This window comes from Propithecus coquereli, unplaced genomic scaffold (genome assembly GCF_000956105.1).
Source record: "Propithecus coquereli isolate 6110/MARCELLA unplaced genomic scaffold, Pcoq_1.0 Scaffold83, whole genome shotgun sequence".
NCBI classification, from domain to species: Eukaryota; Metazoa; Chordata; class Mammalia; order Primates; family Indriidae; genus Propithecus; species Propithecus coquereli.
The window spans coordinates 3,564,269-3,582,541 of record NW_012154507.1 but is presented as its reverse complement, the minus strand read 5'-3'; the positions used below and the strand labels follow the sequence as shown (position 1 = coordinate 3,582,541).

Genomic DNA, 18,273 nt, shown 5'->3' with positions numbered 1-18,273 from the left:
GGGGTAGAGGATATTTCGGTACATGAAGAAGAAAAAGAAGTGGCACTGAGGCAAGAGGCAATGAGAATGGAGACTGGAGACAGAGGAGTGTTCATGGGATCTTCAAGGGCTAGAACTGAAAGACTTGGTAACTAACTGAATGTAGGTACTGAAGGAGCAGAGGAATTTAGGACGATGCCCAGGGCTCTGCCTGGGACATCTGGATAACCCGAGGTGTCATCTGTAGCAAAGGGTATATAGGAGAAGAAGTAGATTGGAGGGACAGTGTGGGGCCTGGTGAGTGTGGGAAGCTGTAGAACATTCCAGTGAAAGTGTGCAAGCACCTCAGGGGTCCCTACAGTGCACCATGCTCTTCCCTGGCCTAGCTTCCCTGCTCAGTTCTCACCTGCACGGTTTCAGCACAATGAAGTTCATTTGGGGGGCCCCATTCCAGATATCTGGGTAAAAAGCCTATAGATTTGGCCTCCTAGGAAGTGAGGAGCTTTGTGAGTCTCTTGTTGGAGTGGCCCGTGTGACAGAGGTAGAGATGGGCTGATTCCCTTGATCTGAGCTTCAGCCTAACCTTTACGAATCGACATTGACTGGGTATACTTGTGCTGTGTGGCGCTATGTTAGTATTAATACAAAAATATGGAGATAATTGAAACTGGTGTAGTATTTGTATATAGACTTGATAAAGGTCAAAAAGAATCCATTGGCTCCGCTAACCTGAATTAAAAACATAGCAATTAAAAGTGGAGGGGGCCATTGACTGCGAAAATGTCTCATTTTGCCTTTTCTAAGGAGACTTTCTTAGGTGGAACTTAGGAAAACTTTTTCTCTCTAGAGCAAAGGAAATAAATTTTCTACTGTGAAATAGCCGGTTTGGGGGTTTTGAGTTGTTTTTGAAACATAGATCTTTGAACCTCTGCCTCTCTCAGAATGAGATGAGAAAAATTATTGAGAGGTGAGATCTTTCTTAAGAAAAAGGAACCTGTCAGAAACCTTTGTAAGAAAGGTTGTGAAGACAGCATTTCCAAGGGTCATAAAGGTCCGAGGGGCGGAGTGAGAGTGACGTAGCTCTGGGAGTGGCTGGGACACCTTTCAGCTTGGCCGTCATTGGAACCAGTCGTTATTTTCTGAATGTTGACTTTTTAGCTGCTTGCTTGAATTCATTTAACTTAAAGGCCAGGATTTCATAAATTTGCTTTATTTTTTTGTACTCCCAAACGTGACCTGAATGGGTGGGTCCTCATAGGCTGAGAGTTGCACTAACTCTTCTCAGGCTGAGAACCCTGCTGTCTTTGAAGAGCAGACCCCAGGATTCCCCAAATTATCCAGGTCGTGAGACTTTTGACCTCCGTTCTTTACCAAGCACGTAGCTTCAGCTGAAGCGCCTCACTGACCGCGCCCGCACACGGGCAGCTTTGGATCTGGAGCCCGGCTCCGTTCAAGCACGCAAAGGAGGCCGCTTCTGAAGAGCCCTCATCAGCGCCACAGCTAATGGGGGCTGCAGGGAGGCATTCAGGCCCTCTGTTTGCATCTTACACTTGGAAGTGGGTATTCACCAAACTAGGCCCCTCTTGCCTTCCAAGATCCACATATGCCCCCCACAAGCACAGAGCCCCTCCTGGAGGCCTCCAGGGACAGTTCTCAGGGTCAAGGAGGACCCAGCTCCAGCAGGACGAGAGAGCAAGTCTCCTCCTTTCTTTTGCTCAGAGGCCGGAACAGAACTGAGCTGCTTATTCCACTCTGGCCAGAAATAAAGACAGGCTTTAGTAATCTTGACAGTGTTGCTAAACTCTTCATTTTTTAAAGGAACATTTTCCCGCTCACTTCAACCATGAAGAGTAGGTACCTCCTTACACCACCGTTGGCTTTCCTCTCCTCTCCCTCAGAGACCAAGGACGCGGTCATATCGTGGAGGGAGGGAGCTTTTGAGATGAGCCTGGCTCTCTGGCAATTGGGAGTTGATCTTCCATCTTCAGGTACCATGATCCCCTCCATGTGAACCTTTTGCGGGACTGAAGCTGTTCATGTTTCTCTCTTCCAGGGTTGCCTTACTCCCTACCCTTCACGTTGCTTTCTGTGTTGGGCCCTTCAGCATTGTTGGTCCCATCTTTCTCTCTTCTGGAGTCTCATCGTTTGTGGATTGGGTGCTGCATGGCCTGTTGACCTGACTAGTATTTGTAGCATTTCACAGCAGGCCTTGGAGAAATGCAGCCCAGGTTCTCACAGGTGCCCAGCTTCTGTGTGAGCTGTTGTACACACACATAGCCTTTCTGTGGCTGATTTTTCTACACTCTAGAAAGGAAATAGAAAAAGCATAATGGAAAACTGGATCCCATTAGTAGAGACCAGCAGGTAAACATAGAACAAATAAAAGATGGGGGTAGCACTGTTATCAAAAATGGCCACAAGAAGATAAACCAGTATGGACTGCAGCAAAGTCTAGAAGGAGCTTCATGAAGGATGACAACTGTGCCATGGGGCCCACTACCATGCACATAGATGGTGATGCTTTCTCCCAAAAACCTCCTACCTGTTGACCTTCTCTCCCTGCACCTCCCTAAAAGCCTGTCAGTCCCAGGGCTCGACGATGGCTCTCCCATCCTCTCACTCTATGCTCCTTGCCTAAATGATCTCATCCACTTTTGTGGCTAAAATAACCACCATGAGCTACTGATAAGGCAAGTTGTTCTCCAGGTCAGACCTCTCTTCCAAGATCTTGACAGTTGACTTTCCCCCTGTATGACCCAAAGGCAGTGACACTCAGCTGATCTCACATGCAGTTCATCATCTCTCCCTTCTCACCCCAAAACTGCTGCTCCCATGTGTTTTCTATCTCACTCCTGTGCTCTCTCCTAAATCGAAGGAGCCTTCTCCAGCTCCTGTATCTCTCACTCCCTGCTCTTCAAGTACTGTCAGTTTGCATCCTTTCCTTCCCCTCTGCCACGCTTCCCAAACCATCTTCAGGGTCTTCTTGAGTTCATATCCTGGCCTCCACTCCCCATCATCCAGTCCAGCCTTTACCTTGACACCCATCATCTTTCTAGCGCACTCGTCTAATTGTGTTCTGCTGCCCAGATTTCAACAGTTTCTCATCACGCACAAGATGAAGTCTACATTCCTTGTTCCAGTATTACATGCCTCAGACATCTGAACACCCCACCCTACCCCACCCCCGCATATGTTTGCCCCACCTTATCTCTGGCCATCGTCCACCATTCACCAAGTGTTTGCCCTGCACTGAGTGCTCTCTAGGCCCTGTGCTTTGTTCCTGTGCTGTTGCTGCTCCCTGAGATGGCTTCCCAGGGGACTCCAAGTTGCTGCTGTTCTGAAGCTACCCCTCACTCCCCAAGGCAAACCAAAATGCTCATTGTTCTGTGCTCCCAAGAACTGTGAATGGACTTGGCACTTGTCCTGCTGCTGTTATAATTTCCATGTGTGAGTCAGCCATTCTCTGGATTAAAAGTTCCCTGATGGCAGGGACATGCCTTCACCGTGCCTGGCCCCCATAGTAGGCATTCAATATGTATTGAACGAGCAAATATCAGGATTCTCATACTTGACAAGAAAGTCAGCCCAGCATATAGCAAAAGCATCTTTATCTTTCTCACACTGCACAGGACAGTGACCTTCTAGTTTGAAACGTCCATTAGCATGTCATCAGAAGCAGCACAGATGAAGCAAAGCAGCTGTGTGCCAGCCAGAGGCATGTGTGCCTTTAGTCACATACCAGGTTCTCCAGGAAACCATTCTGCTTCTCCCCTGCTTATCTCTGTCTTGCAACCATAACCACAGCTCCATGGAGTGAAAAAGGAAGATCTTAGCTGGTTCTTAGCATTGCATCCAAGATTGTGGCATCTGGACCATGGGAAAGGACCTGAGCATTTAGTTAAAGTTCATCCCTGGCCAACGTCTTACAGAATCCAGCATCCAAGTCATTGGAATTCCTGGCTTGAGGGGAATGAAATGGTCAAGGATCTTGGTTCTCTAATTTGCTTCTCTTTTAATGGAGTTTTGTTTTAATCCCTGGCAAGGGAAAGTGCCTTGCCACCTGCCAAGGGGTGAAAGGTTAGTAGGCTGTGTTCTTAAGAACTGGGCCTTCCTCTTCTCTGTTCCTCAGTTCTCCTTGCAGGAAGAAGAGCTCTTTGAGCACATAGCACTAAGCTAGGCACTAAGATTCTTGCTCTAAAAACAGCATCCATGTGTCCCTGCCTCAAGGAACATGTGATCAAAGGAACTTAACATTACCCAGGAATTTGCATCTAGAAATAACTCTTCAGGAAGGCCTAGCTCATCATGTCTTGAAGTTGTATAGGAGCCTTTTCCAGGAAAACAACTCCCAATGGACCGGCATTTTGACTAAATGAGTGAGGCAGGCTCTTCCATTCTTCTAACTAGAAAAATTCTAGTTGTCAAAATAGTTTTATAGAAAAGGAACTAGCACTGATTGAGCTGAGACTTGCACCTTACACTTCCCGACTTTTAAAACACCGTGTTGTCACTTTGGCTTATAAAACACCCAGTTTACAACACAGTTCAGTAGCTTGGGATTCTGTTTGTTTATCTTCTGTGGATTTTGCACGGTTAAGCTATAGGGCACCCAGTGAGAGTGTGGTCTATGAGGTCGCTCCCTTCTCTTTTGTGATGTATTGTGCCCAAGTGTGGCATTGGGTTGCCCAGATGTCTCTGAATCATGATCATTGAGTTTGCTGAGCAGCAACTTGGGACTTTCAGAGATGTAAATAGCAAACACCAAACCTGGTGACAGAGTGGTAACATGCTGTTGCCCTGAAAGTCAGAGCTGGGGTTAAAATCATTGCTGCTCACTCTGCAGGAGCATTAGCATTGTTTCAAAAGCAAAAAAGGGTGGGGAATAAAGTCTGGTAAAATAGCTCCAGGATGTCGCAGAAGAGAAAGTGCCAGACTCCTGAGCTGGCATGTCCTGGACTCTTGGTCCAACCACAGTTTGGGTTGAGGAGGGTGTAAGGGGTTAGTACTATGTGCCTGGTGAAGCCTTGTCTGTTTGTGGTTTGTAATGGTCACTCTTGCTTGTCACAAAATTAAGGGCTTCAAAGCACAGAATGAAGTGATTTCTAGCCTGAGATAATTGAGTCTGTTCTTAAAATGCCATTGATTGTCCAGTTGTAATTCTCTAGACATTCCCCTTGATTGGCCTTCACATTACTGCAAATCAAGAAGTAACCTCACCAGGTGTGCACCATCCCCACCTAGATCTTTGAGTTCAGGAGATCATCCCGTACCCACATCCCCTAATCCTACGTTTGGTTCCCCCAGGAAGCAGGGCCTGATTTCAGAATACACCAGGCATCTTTCATCAATCCCAGTTGTCTACTCTAAACACTGAAAAATTGGAAGATTCCTACTTATTTTTGAATGTATAATATGTGGTTTGTTGGTTTCTCAGAATAAAGCACTTTGCAGTCAATGATGGTATCTTGCAATCCACATGGTTAGTAATGGATGATACTTAATAGAAAACGTGAACAACATTTACCCAATGCTTTAGCATGTCATAGCACTTTGCACACACTGTTACTCAGCTCTACCACTAATGGGCTGCTGTTTGGTCCTTATTTTACAAGAATTTGATGCAATGTAGGAAAGAGCTAGGAATCAGGACACCTGCATTCTAGTCCCCATTTCACCATTGAGATTTAGGCTTAATGACTTAACTTTGCCATCTTTAGAACGAACCAGGAGTGGGGGGAGATGATTCTAGAAACTTTTCAAAGATCCTATTAGTTCAAAAACTCTGATTTAAAAGAATATGGGCATGTGCTTTTGCTTTGATTGTATTTGGCAAGGTAATAATTCTCCTGTGGATTTTCAATACACTCAGTATTTTCTTAACTCCGGAATCCCAAACTTGGGGGTAATTTCAGATGTGCTTTGGCATTTCCATTATCCTATGGCCCAGTCAGTCTTTGGCCCTTTCAAGTCCTGATATATTATCGGTTGACATTCAAGGAAAAAGCCAAAGATGCATCAGGTACGTTCCATAGCTTGGAGAAATGGTCAGAGGATGTAACCCCAGGAGACAGAGTTTGGGGATGCAAGACGCCCTTTTCCCCACTGGGCTACGGGGAGGCATTATAGCACAGCAGAGATCAGGCTCAGAATTACAGTGACTCCACCCATGGGATGCAACAGTTGCCTGGTTTTCCTATCAGTGTGGGATTGGCTGAAACAACATGTGGAAATCTGCATGGAATGTACAAAGAAATTATCTTGAAGATGTGGCTGCCTCCTATGTAGCTTTAACATTCTAAGTCAGCTCTTTCCAAATCAACAATGAGAATGAGGCAGCCCAGGTAAAGCAGTCGTTCCTTGCCTTTTTTTTTTTTCCATAATCTTATGGAAGCTATAGATGACTCTCTGCCCATAAAACTACTAATATGTTCACAAATTGAGATATAATTTTAGGGATTTCTGTATGCCCCGAAGCCCAAGGACCCCAAGTTAGCAACTTCTGGTCTCAGTAGAGTAAAGGAGCCCACCAGTAGGAATGTCAGAGGGGCAGCCCAAGACTTCTGCGTCTCAGCCAAAATTAAATAAGTAGTAACATAAACGTGGTTTTTTTTTTCTTTTTTTCCTCTGACCATCACCTTCTTTTCCTTTGTCTATTCCCACATCTTTTGTCATCTCTGCTCGTTCCCTCTCATTTCTCTCCCCATCTCTTGCACACCCTGCACTGCAGATGTTCCGGCCTGGTTAAAAAGTCTCCGCCTGCACAAGTACGCTGCGCTTTTCTCCCAGATGACCTATGAGGAGATGATGGCCCTCACTGAGTGCCAGCTGGAGGCTCAGGTATGTGCTTGAGGTGACCGTTCCCTGAGGGTACCCAGGCAGGACCTGAAGTTCAAGTTTTGGACAGTCTTGTTTGGACCCATACCCCAACCCACACAGTAGCATGCCTTGTCCTGGGAACTGCCCCGTGCCAGCCAGCATCCCATGGTGAGTGAGGCTGGATTCTTGCCTTCAGAGTCCAATAGGAGATGGAAGACAAGCAGATAACTGCAGGGTAATGAGGGTGAGATAGAGTGGTATGAAGAGGCATAACCCAGGAATGCTCTAAAAGTCCCAGGTGCTAGGGAGGAATCAGTGGAGTCTCCCAGAAGTAACATTTGACCATGGCCTCAAAGAATCTGTGTCCCTGCCTTTGCTTTTCTCACTCTCTCCCTCCCTCTGCCAACCAGGGCTTGTTTGGGGAGTGACAGATCCCTTTTCTGTCGTCCAGTCTGGTTATAAATCAGCTAACTTCTAACTGGCCTAGTGAATAGAAGTACCAGGTCATACCTCAGACCTGCCCCAACACTTTTGAAAAATCACATTCAGGCTGGTCTTAGTTGAGATTAGAATAAATTGTGCAAAATATTTTTTCTTCTAACCACCTTGACTAACATGGAACAATCATCAAGAATGACATTTGCCCAGGTCTCAGATTTCATTTCCTTTCTGCATGCCATAAAAGGACAAGGAAGATGCCTTCCTTCTAAGGCATCTTTCCCCAAAAGTGGATGGCAAAGGCCATCAACAGAACCCTTGAAACTAAGCATGTTTCCTACCATGCTGTGCTCAAGTCAATAGATCAGACCAATGTCTTTATTTCCCTTGTTTAATATGCTATTTGCATGTTTCAAATTGACCTCAGTTTCCTTTGAGCAGTGATTTAAAAACATTGATGGCCTGAGCAAGCTAATAATATTTTCCCTGGAGGAAGGGGAGATTGTACCATTTGGGGCAGTTGGTCTGAACACAGACCTCCCCGCAGATCGCTGGTTCCCCCGTGATTATTTGGTACCCTCAGTTAACCTCCACAGGCCTGGCTGAATCCCAAGACTGAGACACAAGACAAAGCCCAAAGTCACTGCACATTCTCTGAGAATGAAAGGCACTAATTTCAACTTCCTAACATTTCTCCCACCACTCTGTGGATCTTGATTGCTCCTTGAGATCCCGGGGATTGACGAGAACTATTTCTAAGAGCATTTTTGTGTTTAGGTCAGAGTTGAAAAAAAAAATCTAAGTCACCAGTTGTTCACTTGAGAAAAAACAAGAAATAATGGACATGGGGGCAGAGCCAGAGGCCAACACGACTTTTAGAGTCATTTAATTCACTGGAACCCAAAGTTAAAAGTAAATAGGGATACGCCCCCAGTGTTCCATCTTACAGACTGGGTTCACTTGTCACTTGAGTCTTAAGTTTTTTAAGTAAAGGAGATGTTGCTGGTATTCCTATCTTTGCCGTCTTTAAGAGGAATTCTACGGAATACTTGCAAGAAGTCACCAGATACTCGTATTCAAGACCTTATTTGAGAAATGACCATCTATTGGGAAATCTGCAATATCTATAATCAACAGGTGTTTAACGAAATCCTTAACCTCACCATTGCCACCAGTAAGGAGATAAAATCCACAACTATGCCTGGAGTAATGACTGAATTATGGATTTATGTTCTATTCTAGTTTTCCTTAGGGAAATAAAAGAGGGGCTGCAAACTGACAAAAATTCCCCGTGTTTTCTGACACTGCACAAGGACTTTGCCACTACATGTGGCTACGCACCTCCTCAAGGCGGGGAAAGACATAGGAAGGGCTGGAGAAAGCCGTGAGTGTCTGTCTGGGGTGGGGTCTTTAGGGGGAACTGAGAGGGACTAGAGAAGAGGAAGAATATTGGACTTAAAAATTATCTTTTAAGAGTATTAAGAAATTTCATGCTGGGTGGGATAATTGGCCATTCTGTATCTCTCTCTAAGATACAGAAAGATAGAGATACAAATAAAGGGCACAGCCAAAAGATCAGACAAATGCGTAGCTAGATGGAGGTAGAATATTTCATAAGAAGAGGTTTATGACAATGGGTGTTAATGAGAGAGGTAAATGGATGTTGACTAGTCTGTGACCATGTAGGACAAAGAAGACAGTAAAGTATAATACTACTAATAAATAGCTCTGAGTCTATAAGCTGATGCTTAGAAGTGTGTTTTTAAATATATTTTTAATATACTGTATTCAATTACAGAACGTTACCAAAGGGGCAAGACACAAAATTGTGATCAGTATTCAGAAGCTCAAGGAAAGACAAAATCTCCTGAAATCTTTGGAAAGGGTAAGTTATGACCAAGCAAGGGGACATTTCCACCTTCATCATGGAAAAATGGACTAAGGAAGATTCTCAGTTGGAAATCAACAGATTTAACAGAGTGCATCACATGGTTTCACGACCAAGCTTAGAGAAATGCAATGATTTTAAAGTGAAAATTCCCAGTTATACCTGCTTCTTTGTAACCTGACACTGAAATGTGCTTATTCCCTGGGTCCAGGCCATCTTAAAACTCTGAGGAAGTGCCATCAAATGTACCTTTTTTGTGTACATTTGCCTCTGCCTTGTGCACATTTGTAGAGATTAGTGTTCACCCCACAATCAAAGGCGGAAACCTTGATGAGAGAGGATAAGGAATATGCAAGTGTTCTTGCTAACCACCCAGGGGAGGATCTGGTTTTCGGAAAAGCTGCCCACAGAGTGGTGAATGCCAACAGGTGCACTCAAGAGAGGGGGTCAAAAGCATCTGGCAGACGGCCCATAGTTGGTTCTCAAGAGAATAATTTCAGACTTTAACTTAACAGAATGGGTCCCCATGACTGATAGGAACCGTCTCAAAAATGCTACGTGGTGAAAAGAGTTTATTCCAACGTTCAAAGCAGTTATCAGCTGCTTACTGTCCCTGTTTGTTTGCTGCCTACACAGGCCATCTTCTTATCTTCGTGTGGCTGGTAACAATGTCATTTTTAGGACTTAATCACTGATTAAGTCCTAACTGATTAATCATTAATTATGATTTCATCTAAGGTCCAAAGGCAAGCAGGCCTGTTCCGCATACACCAGTGCTGCCTCTGCCCTGGAGTTGGGATTCTTGTGCGTTGGTGCTGGGAGGCGGCTGGGGGTCGTGGGTGGGAAGTCTGCGGGTATTTGCAGCCTGCAGAGCTTGAGTGGTGACCTAATACTTCTAGGAAGCCTTTGGAAGGGGACAAAGTGTTGAGGGAGAGAGATTTAGCAAGTTTTGTGAGCACATAAACATTTTAATGGAGTGGCAATTTTTAAAAACTTATACACAAAGATGTGGGTGAGTATAATTTTATATATACTATGTAAAGTTATACTTAATGTATATTGCATATGTTATCTATATTTATGAAATACGCATATATACCTTTACAAGGAAAGTTTCTTGTAAAACCTCTGGCCAGATAGACAGGTAGAGGCTACTCACACGCACACCCACGATTAAAGGCCTCTTCTTAATTTCAGTAAATTACAAATTACAAGTGAGCTATCCAGCTGAACCTGAGGTTATTGTTGTTTTTATTATTTTTTTATTTTTCTTAAAAAATTATTTCTCCTCTCTCTTTTGTTTTCCCTCAAAAACTAAAAGCCTCATTTGTTGTTGTTTTTAATGTTACGCTAACTCCTTTAGCAAACAGCTCGTCTCACTGAGTGATTCTTGCTATTTTTAATATAAAAACTGTTCTTTTTGGGGGAACATTCAAAAGGCCAATTTACTCCTTAGTTAGAAAGTACAGAAGACATTTGGCATAAGGATTAGTTTGCTAAGTGTTACAGTGAATGAGCGATTTTCTCCCCTTATTTCTGGAGCATCCTTCGGGCATTCATTCATTCCTTCGTCACTGAGGACACGCACCCACCTGGGGGTCAAAGAAGCGGAACTGCCGTTAGCTTTACTCCCTGCAGCCTTGGGCCAAAAGGAGCGCGGGAAGCACTCGGGCAGCCAGGTAGCTAGGGTGCCCCTGACATGGTGATGTTTTCTGTGTCCCAGACTTTACATCTAGAATAATGTTGACTCCACAAAAATACTTTCTCCCCAGTTCACTGGAATGGAAAAGGTAAAAAGAGGCCAAATGTAGTACAAAGTATGGTGGCAGCTAATGGCCAGTTGGAAGGCGAGAGTGAGTTGATTCAGTCTTCTTTGAGAGAGGGGAGCTTGTGTCTGTCAGACAGCCGGGGTGCGCTTGCTTTGGGACACCTGAATGTTCAGACATCCCTCCCGAAGGCTGTCCCTGCAGGAGCTGAGGGCCTGGGGGTGGGGAATCTCCCCCTGGCATCCACTGAGGATGGCCTCTGGCTCTGCCTCTTCTGCTCATCCAGGGAAGGGTGTTTGTGACCTGTTACCACTGATGGCACCAGTGACAGACTCAAATCAGCCATTTTGCAGACACCCCCAGACGACCCTGGGCTGATCACATTGTTGGCAATGCTGTTGTGCATTGTCGGCCAGCATTCTTACCTCACACAGAGCCCAGAGATTGCTAAGGAGATGGCTGGGGCCCCGCCCATGGCTAGTTCACAATCAGCAGTGGCTGCAGCTGAGCTCCGCGTCCAGAGCGCTTCCATTCAGTGGCGAACGCTGAACTAAGCAGTGGCCTGGTCTTGATTCGCCCTGTCCACTGGAGGCCAGCAGTGAGTATTGCGTGGTCCCTGCCCTTGGGGAGCGTGGGACATGCATTGGCACAGTTAGATATGGTACCACGTGATCTCACAATCCAGTGTGATCACTGTCACCACCAAGACAAAGGACTCTTCCTGGGGTGAAATAGACCACTCTGCAGTGGTGAGGAGGGACACCTTTATAGGAGCCAGATGCTGGCTGGAACCTCATCAGGAGACTAAAGCAAGTCTTGATGGGACCTTGAACCAAAACAGAGGCACTGAGGATGGAGAAAGATACTAGAGATTGTTTAGAGGGAGTCTGGTAGTTGTCAGGAGGTTTGGGCTTGAGTGTCATGGCATTTGGGCACAGAAAATACAGGGAAATGGGAAATGGAGTTCAGCTGGACGGGTTGAGTCTGAGGTGCCGGTGGGACACCCGAGCGGAAATGGCAAGTGGGCCCACGGGGTGTGGAGGACCCAGCTGTGGGTCATCTGTGCGTACCTGGGAGTTGGCACTCCCGGAAGTGTGTGTTGAGTGGTAAAAGCTGAGGACAGACCCGAGGAGCACCATGAAATATGGGGGGACTGAGCGATAACAGAGGCTGAGCCCCACCCAGGGGGTCAGAGAGCGTGGGAGGCAGGGCTCCCAGCAGGCGCCACAGAGGTGCCATGTTCAGTGGAAACCAAACACTGTCCCCTGGAACTGGCCCACAGCAGGGCCCTGTAGCCATGTCGAGAGGGGTTCAGGGGAACTGGAGGGAACAGAAGCAGAAACTCGTGAACCAGGGTGTGAATGTGTCATGAGGCTGTGGGGTGTGGATTTGCAGACTTCTCAGTATATTCGATGGAAAAGGAAAAGTAGGAGGGTCACTGGGGCAGATTTTTCAACATTCATCTTAAATCAAGAAAATGTTGGCACGTGCTTTTGTTCACCATTTTTCCTTTCAGCTCCCGGACTGTGAAGCTGAACCATTTTCTGAGCCGGGAAGCCTGGCGTGGAGGCAGGAAATACTCGCACACTCACGCACACATCCACCCTAGTTCCGTTTATTTCTGCTTAAGGGAGAAAATGCTTCTCTGTGAGCCTGTGCCTTTCTTCAGATACGTCCAGATCTCGTCCTCTTGAGTTCAGATCTGAGACCCTGATTTCACCAACTGCTATAGAGAAACAGCAGTTAAATTTAATAGTATTAAATGCTAAATATTTCCAGAGTAATAATACCTTATGCTAGTATGGTGCACTTTATACTTCTTTTTTTTTTTTTTTTTTTTTAAAAAGAGTCTCACTCGGTTGCCCTGGCTAGAGTGAGTGCCGGGTAGAGTGCATAGCTCACAGCAACCTCAAACTCCTGGGCTCAAGCAATCCTTCTGCCTCAGCCTCCCGAGTAGCTGGGACTACAGGCGCATACTACAACACCCGGCTAATTTTTCTATTTTTAGTAGAGGTGGGGTCTCGCTCTTGCTCAGTCTGGTCTGGAACTCCTGAGCTCAAATGGTTCTCCCACCTCGGCCTCCCAAAGTGCTAGGATTACAGGCGTGAGCCACCGCGCCCGGCCTATGCTCTTAAAAAACATTTCACACCTTTCAGTGTGTTTGTCCTTACTGCAAACCTCCTAAGGTAACCAGGACAGCTGTTCTTATCCTTGTTTTAGGAGAAAGAGACTCAGGTGAGTACAAACTCCATAGCAGCCGGTTCATTCTCAGCCCTGGAGAAGCTCTTCAGCTTCATCTCTGGCTACTCTAAGCCCCGCTCAGCCACATGGAGTGTCCTTTCATCCTTTCTGTCCCCTTCATGTTGTTCTTTTCCTGAAACACACACCCCCGCCCCCACCCACACAGTAGTGGTCAGGGGTCCGCCTTTTGTGTTCCCACAGCTCTCTGTCCTCACGCCCATCATGAGGGTGGGTCCCAGGAACTGTGAGCGTCTTAGGGTGAGGATTACGACATATTTGTTTTTATGTCCCCCAGTGCATAACAGCACCTGGCTGATGGGGGCGCTCAGCAGCTGAGGGGGAAAGAAAGGAAGAGAGAAAGAAGGGATTTAAGTAGATGCAGGAGTCTTGTCTATTATGTGAGAAGTCCCAGTTCTCCTTACACAAAAGGAAGGATGGGGCCAGAGACACGTTGCATAAGTGCTGGGGACACTTTGTCTGCTCAAATCTCTCTTTTCCAAATGGTTTGCACCTTGTTGATGTCACATGCCCATGAACCAGACTTCCCCTGAGACCTAAGCAGCCAGGCCAGGCTGGCATGGTGAGAAAGTAATTCCTTCCTGCTTGTCCACGGAGCGGTGGCTGCGGCCAGCGGCAGGCCAGACTTCCCACTGTCTGCTTTCAAAGGCACTCCTCGGCACGGCGGCTTTGTATTGACACGTTAGTTAATGGACAGCTTCATTTCGCTTCTTTGTGTTTGTAAGGTAGGATTATATTTTTGGTATGAAGAATCAATAGAAACTTGGGTGGAATCCCGATTTTGGTCAACATGGAGAATTAATTCCCACAGCTAGTGGAGGGCACCAGATTGAGTTCCATTCGGTACGTTTCCCTGCCTCCTTTTCAATTTGGGCACTCTGTGCTGAGTTCAGGAATTTGTTTTTAAGAGTTAGGAACGTGGCTGGGCACGGTGGCTCACACCTGTAATCCTAGCACTCTGGGAGGCCAAGGCGGGAGGATCACTTGAGGTCAAAAGTTTGAGACCAGCCTGAGCAAGATACCCCGTCTCTACTAAAAATAGAGAAAAAAAATTAGCCAGATGACTAAAAATAGAAAAAATTAGCTGGGTGTGGTATATGCGCCTATAGTCATCCCAGCTACTCGGGAGGCTGAGGCAGAAGGCTTGTGCTCAGGAGTTTGAGGTTGCTGTGAGCTAGGCTAACACCATGGGACTCTAGCCCAGGCAACAGAGTGAGACTCTGTCTCAAAAAAAAAAAATCAGGAACGTGACCTAATGGTCAAAGTTTCACCCCACTGATGCCAGCACGAGCAGAGGATTGGCCAGCTGGTCATAAGCCAAGTGTTATCTTTGAGGCAATAGCTGAAGTTTATGGCGGGGGTGGGGCAGGGAACAAAACTCAACTCTACATGATTCTTAAGAAGTTATATTTTACAGAAGTGTCCGACATTATTCATTATGTCTATGGTTTCTTTTTTTGGTGTGGTTGCCTCCAATAGAAGAATAAGATAAGATTTGAATTTAGGGCATACATATGTTTCCTGTCTGAAGGAGTTCAGCTCTTCACACAACCAAAATCTCCTTCTCTCACCACTAACTGCAGACGCCTTCTTGCCATGTGACAAGAGCAGGCAAGGGTTTGGTGGCAGCTGACAGAGTGTCACAGGCATCCATTTGCTCACCTCAGTGTTAGCAGCCATGTGGGATGGTGTGGCAGGGGTACATGTGACCACTCAGCTTGGCTGCCACGTCCCTTTCATGGGGAAGCCCTGTCCCTTTTTGTCTCTTTTCCCTTCTCCTCCTCAGTCATGGGCTGAACAAGGAGATCAGTACCTTCCACAACCCAGGCGCTGGTTGGGCAGTTGGCAGGAGCAAAGGTGGTAGGTGCTCTCCTGGCGTGGGTCAGCCAGGTCGCCTGCCTGTGCCCTGCCCTGGCCAGGTCCCCAGGTCCAAAATCAAGGAAGCCAGTCACATAGTGGCATCTGGGCTCTGGGAAAGCGCCAGTCCCAAGCTGGGCAGCAGAGACAGCAGGGCTGCTCAGGGCACACCCGCCTGCACAGACATGCCATGTGTAGAGGAAGGTGGACGCCCTCTGAAGCCCTCCTCTCTAGAAGGAAAATGGACTCTCTCCCCTAAAATAGGCTGAATGGTGGCCTTGGCCAGGTTTGAGAAGATTCTGGTGGCTAACTAAAATTTCACTTCCTTCACAAAGCCTTCGTGCCAAGTAGGCTAAGGCACAATTCAGGCTCTGCTTCCAACCCCTCCCCGCCAAAGAAAGCAAAAGACAGGGTGTGACTGCTGGTGTCCTTTGCTGCCCAGAATTGAAACACGCGTGTCCAAGGCTGCCGTCCTCAGCTTTCCTTTTTCTGATCGATCAGGAAGGTTTGGGTGCAGAAATGATCGCGTTCCATATGTTTGCATTCCCTGACATCCTCCAGCACGTGTTCTTCAGGAGAGAGGATCCCAGGAATGGATTGGATACTCACGTGTCAGGCTTTTTAAATTATGTCCCTGCTATTCTGGGCTCTCCAAAGATTAAATGCTTCATTAGTAATCAGGGCCCTGATTGTCAGTGTCCTTCCTGGGTCCCAGGGAAGCTTTGCCTGCTCGAGCACTGGGGTAAGCTTGTGACAGACAGCCCAGCCCACCCACCACGCCAGGGAAGGCCCCAGGCCCCTGCACCCTGGCCACGCCCCTAGCCACACTCCTAGCCACGCACATCTAGGCCTCTGTGAGCTCCTGGCACAGAGATAAGTGTCTATGAGAATCAACTTTCATTCTTTTTTCTGATAAGCAGTGCCTAGTGCATCAAACTGCAAAATGATCCAATTTTATTATACAACATGTAAAGACATATTATACATATACATTATATGTATTTCTCTCCAGAGTGATCCTTCTAAAACATGTCACTCCTCTGCTCAAAACCTTCCCAGGTTTCCCATGTCATTTAGAGTAAGTTCCAGCATCCCTGCCCCAGCCCGCAGGATTGGGCCCGGGTGGCTCCAGGGAACTCGTTTCCCACCCTGCTCGCCTGCGGGCCGCCCTGCTGTTCCTCGCGTGCTCCCGCCTCAGGGCCTGTGCCCACATGTGTCCTCTGCCCGGAACATCCTCCCCGGGATCTTTGTGCTCACGCTCATTCAGGATCCTGCGCCAGTGCCACCCTCTGCAAGGGTGTCCCCTCATGGCAGCCCTGGCATCATATGTTCATCTGTGGCAGATTGTAAACCTGCTAGGGGAAGCCTGAAGGCTGTTTCTACCATATTCCCATGCCCGGCACCCCCCTGCCTAGCATGGTGCCTGGCACGTAGGAGCACTCAACTCATACTTGGTCATTACACAGAGAGGCCCATGATAGGGTGACAGACACTGACCTGCAGCTTTACAAACATTGACATTATCACAACCACCCAACAAGGCAGCTATGATTATTGTCCTCATTTTGTACACAAGGCATCTGAGGCACAGAGAGGTTAAGTCATTTGCCCAGGGTCACACAGCAGTGCCAGAATTCAAGCCAGACTCTGACCCGGAGTCTGTGCTCGTGCTGCTCGTGTCATGGGCTGAGTGAAGGTGTACTGAATGGGTTCCTCCAGCTAAAATCATACACAGGACACAAAGCCACCACGTGACCCAACTTTGTTACACAACTTCTAGAGTGTGTGAATGTAAAACGTATAAATGTATTTTGTAGAACTTTGCTGAGGGAGCCAGAAAAGAAAACGTACCAACGTGTTTTAGTGATCATCTCTAGATAGCGGGGCTTTCAGGCGACGTGTGTTTTCCTCACTGTACACATCTGCATTTTCCAAGCTGTCTACCCGAGCCAGGGTTAGGATGATACAACTGAAATGGCCGTTGTTCCCACAGGCATCCTGCCGAAGGGACCAGCAGCCACGGACCCTACCTGGGAACAGCTCCAGGCGGGGAGGGCAGGCACGGAGGGGCGGCCCCTGTGCCGGTGGTGACAGGCCTTTTCTTTCCCTGCCCGTCCAGGACATCATCGAGGGGGGCAGCCTGCGCATCCCACTCCAGGAGCTGCACCAGATGATCCTGACGCCCATCAAGGCCTACAGCTCCCCGAGCGCCACCCCCGAGGCTCGCCGCCGGGAACCGCAGGCCCCGCACCAGCCCTCGCTGATGGGCCCCGAGAGCCAGAGCCCCGACTGCAAAGACAGTGGTGCAGCCACCGGTGCCACGGCCACCCCCTCGGCTGGGGCCAGCGGCGGGCTCCAGCCACACCAGCTGAGCAGCTGTGACGGGGAGCTGGCTGTCGCCCCGCTGCCCGAGGGGGACCTCCCCGGGCAGTTCACACGCGTCATGGGAAAAGGTAGAGTCCTATCACCCCCTTTCCCCCGTTTTCTTCTCCCTGATTCTGCTAGCCAGAGCCATGGGTTCCTGGAGGGCCTCCCGGGGGTGCTGGATAAACCTCCTGCCTGACAGATGTCACTAGCTCTGTTTTGCAGATAAGGAACATGCAGCTCAGAGAGGTTAAGCCCTTTGAACATGCACGCCAGTCCCTCTGACCCCCAAAGGCCTACTTCTTCACCCCTTCCTCGCCACCTCCCTCAGACCAGGGAATGCTGGGCTGTCCCACTGCAGTGCTCACTGGGCCCTCAGGGGAGGAAGGTGGGATAGAGTCTGGAAAAACTAATTTCAGGAACAAACCACTCATGGCTGATCTACTCCCCAAAGCAAAAGTGGCAGGAAACGATTGACAGTAAAGGGGTACAGATCCCTTTAGCCAGGTCCCAGAGCTCCCTGTACAGAAGGATGCTGGGCCTTTCAGTGGCCTCTCTCCTCACCACCGAGAGTATTTCCAGATGTGGCCAGGATTTGGAGAATTCTCGGCACGGAGCTAAAAATTCGCACTCTTCAGTGTCTGAATTTATATTCTCCCTTCAGGGTTGCTCCACCATGTGAAACACTCTAGTACTAATGGCTTGTGTTGATTTAGCCATTGCTATGTACCAGGCCCAGTCCTCTGTGTTTACCTGTGCAGCTTACTTACTCCCCAAATTTCCCATTTTACAGGGGAGGAAACTGAGGCACAAAGGCTAATTAGCCCATCTAGGCTGACACAATTGATGGCAGAGCTGGGGTTTGAACCCTGCAGTCTCTCTATCATCTGCATGGTGACCACCGTG

The 18,273-nt window shown here is 47.7% G+C and overlaps 1 protein-coding gene across 2 annotated transcripts in view; it reads left to right on the top strand.

The window, feature by feature from the left end:
• SAMD4A (sterile alpha motif domain containing 4A) overlaps window positions 1-18,273 on the top strand; it is a 207,290-nt gene that overhangs the window by 162,516 nt on the left and 26,501 nt on the right. For both annotated transcript variants that reach the window (XM_012663817.1, XM_012663816.1), the window contains 3 exons: window positions 6,707-6,816; window positions 9,032-9,118; window positions 17,123-17,456. In XM_012663817.1, the coding sequence (XP_012519271.1) occupies window positions 6,707-6,816; window positions 9,032-9,118; window positions 17,123-17,456 (531 nt within the window). The remainder of the gene's footprint in view (window positions 1-6,706; window positions 6,817-9,031; window positions 9,119-17,122; window positions 17,457-18,273) is intronic.